The sequence below is a fragment of the Helianthus annuus genome, chromosome 13, assembly GCF_002127325.2.
Source record: "Helianthus annuus cultivar XRQ/B chromosome 13, HanXRQr2.0-SUNRISE, whole genome shotgun sequence".
NCBI classification, from domain to species: domain Eukaryota; kingdom Viridiplantae; phylum Streptophyta; class Magnoliopsida; order Asterales; family Asteraceae; genus Helianthus; species Helianthus annuus.
The window spans coordinates 163,121,455-163,128,784 of NC_035445.2; the positions used below are offsets into that span (position 1 = coordinate 163,121,455).

The 7,330-nt window shown below is 36.8% G+C and overlaps 1 protein-coding gene across 1 annotated transcript; it reads right to left on the reverse strand.

Moving 5' to 3' along the window:
* Positions 1-3,594: 3,594 nt before the first annotated feature.
* LOC110900129 (homeobox-leucine zipper protein HAT3) lies at positions 3,595-6,722 on the reverse strand. Its single transcript, XM_022147030.2, has 4 exons — positions 6,125-6,722; positions 5,267-5,595; positions 5,069-5,148; positions 3,595-4,316 (listed from the first exon to the last, which is right to left on the reverse strand). Exons 1-4 carry the CDS (start codon positions 6,351-6,353, stop codon positions 3,962-3,964), a joined length of 993 nt encoding a protein of 330 aa, XP_022002722.1. The 5' UTR covers positions 6,354-6,722; the 3' UTR covers positions 3,595-3,961.
* Positions 6,723-7,330: the final 608 nt, after the last annotated feature.

Sequence of the window (7,330 nt, forward strand, 5' to 3'; positions counted from 1 at the left end):
AAGAAAACATCATTTGACAAATTATGTTATACTTTTAACGATTTTAGATTCATACATACCATTTTGTATGTTTATTTAGAGACTTACATGAGACAAAAAAAAAGAAAGTATGTTAGCTTTTGATGTGTAAAAGAAAGTGGAATGACTTTTATGAAACAAAAAAGAATGTATGTTGGTTTTATAAGTGAAAAAAAATAAGGACTTTTATGAGAAAAAAACAGAAAATATATTGTTTTTTATGACATTTGCCAAGAAAATATAGACTATTAAGTATAGAGCAAGTCCTTTGGGTTCTTAGGGCATACCAAAACACCAAAGCCCAACAAATACTGATTATGGGCTTATACACGAGATAATAGAGCCCAGCCATGAGATAATACGCATTCCAAAACACCAAAGCCCAACACACTAATTATGGGCTTAAACGTGAGATAATATGACATTCCAAAACACCAAAGCTCAACAAACACTAAAACACCGTAGAAGTAAAATAAAGCCCTAAAATGGCTAATCATCATCTTCTGTAAATCCCACCAATAGCAAAGCTAAAATGAGGTATGAGGAGGGTAAGATGTAGACATCCTTACCTCTACCCCGTAAGAATAGAGAGGCTGCTTCCAGTGAGATTCCTGGCTCAATAGTAGTTTTGTATCAAGCCTTGGACACAAGGCACATAACACTCAGCAATTGGGACAAAAGCCGATTAGTGCATGTACCCCCTTGTCTTTCGGCTATCAACACCACCACATGATGCATAATTAACCGCCCCTTGCTTTTTAACGTTATTTTCACTAAATTAATAAAATAACATTAAAATTAGTGCACTTTCACTCCTCCCCCCAGGGCCCACACACATATACATTATGTACGCATACCGCAAGCGGGGGGTTTATTCGAAGTCCATGGAATAAAATGGCTAATCGAAATGCTAAACATACTAGCCATACATGGACCCAAACCTCCAAAGCATGGTACATGTACAATGTACACTTTCACCTATTCATTATTTGAGGTACTTCTATGTGGGACACAACTAAATCCTTGCTTGTATGATCGTGACAATGTACTTTTGTTTTCTTTTCTGCATGAAAGGTTCTCATAACAACGTGAAGAGTTGGAACCTTAGAGAGTATGACTTTGTTGATGTAACAAAATAACTTCAATATATCGATTGGATCACCATTTGGAGATTGAGCGATTGCTTTTATTAATATTATAGGACACATGGCCGGTCCTGAGGGTGGGCGGGGAGGACCATCGGCCTCGATATCTCAAAGGGCACATTATTTAAAAAAAATCTAATATGTATATGTAAAAAAAAAAAATTAATAGGGTATACAAACACCAATATAGGCCCCACTTACAAAACTATTTTTATGGTTTAGATTAGTTATTATCCCGCTGACATTAGGTTTAAACCTTTATGAGCCCAATACCCAAATGCGTTAAGGCCTAAAGGCACATTTTTTCGAGTTCGAAAAGGTACACAAATTCTCAGGCCAGCCTTGATAGGGCATTTGCTTTAATATTGATTTGTATAACATGACATGTTAGCCCATCAATTTGGTTTCATACGAGTATTTGTTTGTGTGTATATGTATGGTAAGTTGTACTAAAATGCATAAATTTGTTAAAAAAAAATTGTAACTCTGTGTATCAAAGGTAACGCCTTCAAAATTATCATGTAATAGTTTCTACAATGGAAGACTCAAGGATGCTCGTGGGCCAACGCGGCTCCCTCGTTAAGGTGGAGGGTCAAACACGACACACGTTTCAATACTCGATGACCACCACTCACTAGCAGGGGCGGTTCTTAGAAGGGTCGTGGCCGGGCAAGTTTTTCGGCCGTAGTACTAATTTTCCGCATTTCGATCGAAATTTTTTATATATACTATGTTTGGCCCGGGCTTGCCTAGGCTTATTTTAGTGCCCGTGTCTTTCGGCCCTGGCACGTTCAGCGGGCAAGATCCGCCACTACTCACTAGTTCACCAGTTATTCACCGCCGCCCACCACCACTATCATCACAAGGCACACTGAACCCCCACTACCAAATTCGACATATATCTATATCAAATAAAGACCAAAAGTGAAGCTTTAAAACTTCATAACGTAATCGGTACTTCAAACCCGTAACAAGCACGATGCATTCAAAATCAAAGATTCAAACTCGTAGCAAGCACATACTTCAATTCAATTATACCGCATCAACCATCTAGTGTGTTCCTGTACGTTTGTGATTTAACAAGGATAAGTGCACAACCCATATAAAAATGTATCACGAGCCGAGCTCAAGTTTTGCTTTTAGAGCGTAGAATGAGTCCAGACCAATTAAAATGAACCCGCTCTGTAGTGGCAGACTCAGGATTTGTTTCTTTAGGGTGCGATCGGAGGGTTTTATGATATTTTTAAGGGATACGATCAGGATTTTTCTCTACGCTATAAAATAATTTTATGGGCCCAACCATGGCAGTAGGTCCATCACTGCCTTTTCCCTACCTTCCCACATAATGGAACCCTAAGTTATGAAAATGTTTTTTGTTAGATTGTATGATACATACTACTTAAATTTTAGAGTCCAAGACCGTTGTTTACATATTATCAGAGCAAAATACAATTTTGTATCTATTCATCAAGAAGCCAATACCCTAGTGAGTAATCTGTGTTCGAGAAACCTTTGAAGAAATCATTCCATAAATCCCCTTTGATGCTTCAAAGGAACTCGAGTTTTTAACAATAATATTTTTACTCCTAACGGTCTATTAATTTGCACATATAAGAATTTGAACCCACAACTTTTTTTACGCTACGCAACTACCATGCCACTAAGTCATGAGTTTCAAAGGATCACCCGAGATCAGGAGATTCTTTGAAGCATTAAATAAGTTGGTAAAGTTTATCACACAATGTGTGTGTGTTATGCATTCAATATCCATTCATGGTATAAAGACTGTAGAGTCCAATATGTCTAGGAATGATTAGTTGCTTTCTAACTTACTATTGTTGAACGTTGATGTTGAGTGGGGAAGATGCACCCCACATGAATGTAAGTCGGTCACATATATTCCATTAAATGTCTTCAATGAAATTGGTGCCTAGGAACATGTGTAAACTACTTTTTTTTCTCTTAAATCTTAATAATAATATCACATTTCAAATAATCTGTCCAACTAACATATCATGTTTAAGGTCATGTTTGGCTTAGCTTTTTAAAACAATTTATAATTTTTGAAAAAGTTAATAAGTCACAAAAAGATAATAAGTTATAATAGAGTGATTTATTGATTTTTTCCCTGACATAAGAATTTCATGTCAAACATATTTTATCTTTTCAAAAATTCAAAAAACTAATAAGTCACTAAAATAAGCAATCCTAAACACCCCCTAAGTTTATGGAAAAAAAAGTAACTTTTACAATTTTATAAGTTAATTATAGACGTTCGAACAAGTTTGGTCTACTTATAGACCAAACTAAAAGCGGTCTATCGGCCCGGTTTTGACATAAAGGATCAACCAAAACACATATTGCATACCATGATTACTATAGATGTTTTTAACTAAACAAAAATGGCTAAGATTAGGAAATGAAGGAATGATGAGATTGAGATGGGTAGGTGCATAAACAACACAAACATATTTTAATACTAGCAAATATATACAGACCAATCATGTTATCCTCAAATTGTGTGGTCCCACATCCAAATAGCATGGGGGAAGACACAATATAGGCATCATGATTCATGACTAAGCTTTAGATTCTAAAAGCAACCCATCAAAATCCAAATAAATTAAAACCAAAAAAAACAAGAACACCAAGACAAATAGAAAACCAATTCCCACATTGTCCCCCTCTCATTCCTACATCAAATCTCACTTTAATCCAGCAAAATCATTCCCCATCCCATTTGACATGTCCTCTGTTTTTACCCTTTTGCCCTTATTCCCAAGGGTAAATTGGTAAATTTACCACCGAGGGTGGTGCGCATCAACCGGCCGATGGGGGATGATGGAGGCTCTGGGTAGGAAGAGGTTGTTCTGTTTTTGGTGGTTGGACGGCATCGATAGTGGTTTGGGAAGGCCAGTTGAACCAACGGTGGAAGATGTGGCGGCCGCAGAAGACGATGACACGGCTACACGCTCACATTGTGGGCACATGGTCAAGGTGGTTGGAGGGTTCATGTTCATGTAAAACTGTGGAGACAGTTTCAAAGCTCTAAGCTCATTGACCTCCTTTTGCAACCGTCGGTTTTCTTCGGTTAGCGTATCGCAACAACGCTTTAGATACTCGCAGTCGACCTCCGTTTGCTTCAACTTCGTCCTGCAAGATCCCAAACAATTAATATAATCATATGAATCATATGAATTGATAAAATTTCCAAATTAACAAACATAGTAACATTTTTAAAGTGAAATTTATAAAATTTCCATAAATTTGTAGAAATAATAAAAAATTTAAAAGACCATTTTGCCCCACAAGCATGCAAGTTATTTAAAACTGATCAAAAAATCAAATTTGGATGGTGTGCACACTAATTTTCTTGAAAATATAAACACATTGGTACTAAATGAGTTGACTTTATGTCAATTCTAGTTGGTCTAGGACTAATAAGGGCATCATAATGAATGACATTTTATATCCCTTATTGGCTACAAACTGTGAAAGGCAAAACCAACCAAAAATGCTCAGCCAAATGTACAACTAATGATGCATGCATTGTACTCCAAACCCCCCATGTTGTGAAAGTACCAAGGTACTTATTATGGTCAAATTCTACCCACTTGTACCTCGTGCATTAATACCGGTACCCAAAATCAGATTTCAAAATTTACAGTACAACAATAAATTTCAGAAACTTTTAGGTTTTCTATGTACAAACTGTTAATGCACGAGCTACACTTTCTCAGAATGCTACAGTATTAATAGAAAAGGTAAAGATTAGTAGTACTATATGCATTAAATATAGTACCACCCATGTCAAGACAAGTAACCCACAACCTATGCATTGTGCATTTGTACAATAAATGTTTATAATTCCCAAAATACCCTCTAAAATAGAGTTTATTTCCTACCTTGCCCTTCTGTTTTGAAACCAAACTTCCACCTGCCTTGGCCTCAGATCCAGCTGTTTCGCTAATGCCAGTTTTTGCTTCTAATAAATTTTAAACAAAATCAAAAAATAATTAATATTATTATTAATTATTAATAAATAAGTATTCTTTATAAAAATTGTTAAAAATAACAAGAATAATTACGAAACTGCCACTAACCGGATTAAGAGTATTGTGCTCTTTGAATGTTTCTTCCAGAACCGCCGCTTGATCCTTTGACAACCGGAGTTTCTTCCTCGCCGCTGCCGCGTCGCCGCCGTCGTCTTCATCTTCTCCGCCGCTGATACCGTGCGAGCTTGATTCTCTCTCCGCTTCGTTGTCCTCTCGCTCGACTCGCTTTCCGCTTACGCTTGACACTGTGCTGTTCGGTGACGAAACGAATGCGTCATCGTCACGCTCCGCCGTTAACGCCACTAGTGTTGATGTTGACGCCGGTGGACGGTTTACGTCGATTACGCGCTGGTAAGATCTCGGTTCTGGATTCAGATCTACAGTTAACGTTCAAACAGCAAAAAAGTTGGACAATATTTTGAATAAATCTGATCGAAATTCAAAATTTAAACAATGAAATTATTTAATGAATCTGTAACGTGTGCTTGAACTCGTGTGTATGTGTAGACACATTACGTGATTTTAAGATTTAGTTACCGGATTCAGATCTACATTTATGATCGAAATTCAAAGCTCAAAGCAACAAAATACTCGTGAAAATTTGAATGAATCTGTATGTATGCGTTAGTATGTGACTCTGTGTGTATCTATGGTTTATTCGTTGTCATGTTCTGCCGTTAACGTCACCAGAACCGATATCAACGGCGGACGGTTTACCACAGATCTCTCGTATAGGATTCAGATCAACGGTTACGATTTAGCACAAAATACTTGAGTAAAACTTTTGAATAAGTCTCTACTGTGTGACTGTGTGTGTATCTACATTCTACACATATTACGTGCAGCGAATTATTGTATCACATGCATCGAAACGTGTGCATACATGCAACAAAGGCTTGTACATACCAGGCTGATTGATGACAAACGAAAGCTTCTGATGATGGTTCTGATGATTCAGATGACTGGAAACATGACGTTGAACGAAGGATAACGGAGGAGACGGGAGCAGATTCAACGGAAACCGCGTGGATGCGGCGGTTACCGTCGGAGGAGGAGGCGGCGGTGGTGGCGGATGATAAGTCTCGGAGCATTTCAAGCTCAAAGTTAAGCCTAAACCGTCATCTTTTTCCGCCATGAGACACACTTTCTGTTTCTCTCTCTAGAAACCGTTTTCTCTCTCTAGAAATAGTTGCAGAGGGACAAATGAGAGTGATTCGAATTGATTTTTGGTTTTTTCACTGCCTTTTTATCTCGCTTTGCTGTTTCAGACGTTTAATTCACTGGGCAGTTTACAGAGACAACACCAAGACCTATATGTCTAGATATATATATACATACAAAAGATGTGTATGTATAGGAGGAGAGAGAAAGAGAAACAAGGAGGGTGGTGATATGTGCAATCATGAAATGTGTCAGGGATGGCTCTATTGGCACAATGATGATGATGGGATTGAGCTTTGGCTTTTGCTTCAGCTTTTGCATGGAAGAGAGAGAGAGAGAGTAGAGAGAGGAGAGAGAAAGTAAGAAATGAGAAAACTTAAAGGTGGTGACTATATTATACATGGTGGTTAATGTTGGGTTGAGAAGAAGTGTGTTTGTAGAGTTGTACTATGTGTATTGGTGGTTGTAACTTGATCTGGATTTGTGAGTTTTGGGTGTGGAATAGAGGTTATACTTTTTAACTGTGGTTGAGTTAGGTTGACTATTGTATAGGTTCACACTTTCCATTCAGCTAGTGTAGTCACTATCCTCTTTCTTCCTAAATTATATTTATTTATTATAGTATAGTTCAATTAATTTATACTCATTTTAATTTAATGGTCTCAAATATATTGTTTTAAAAATAATATAATAACTTGAATTTACTTTTTAATAATTATATAATATATAATATATAATGAGTATGTGAATAAATAATATAGTTTATCATAAATAAAAAGATAAATTATAGATTATAGAATATAAAGATTTGACATAAAGAATAATGTTATGTGTGGAGAATGTTAGAATGAATAGTATTACATTACACTGTCATTTTGAACATATACAAAAACAAGTTGCTGACGTAATCGGGGAATAGGATTGTCAAGTGGTTGGCCACTTTTGGGCGGC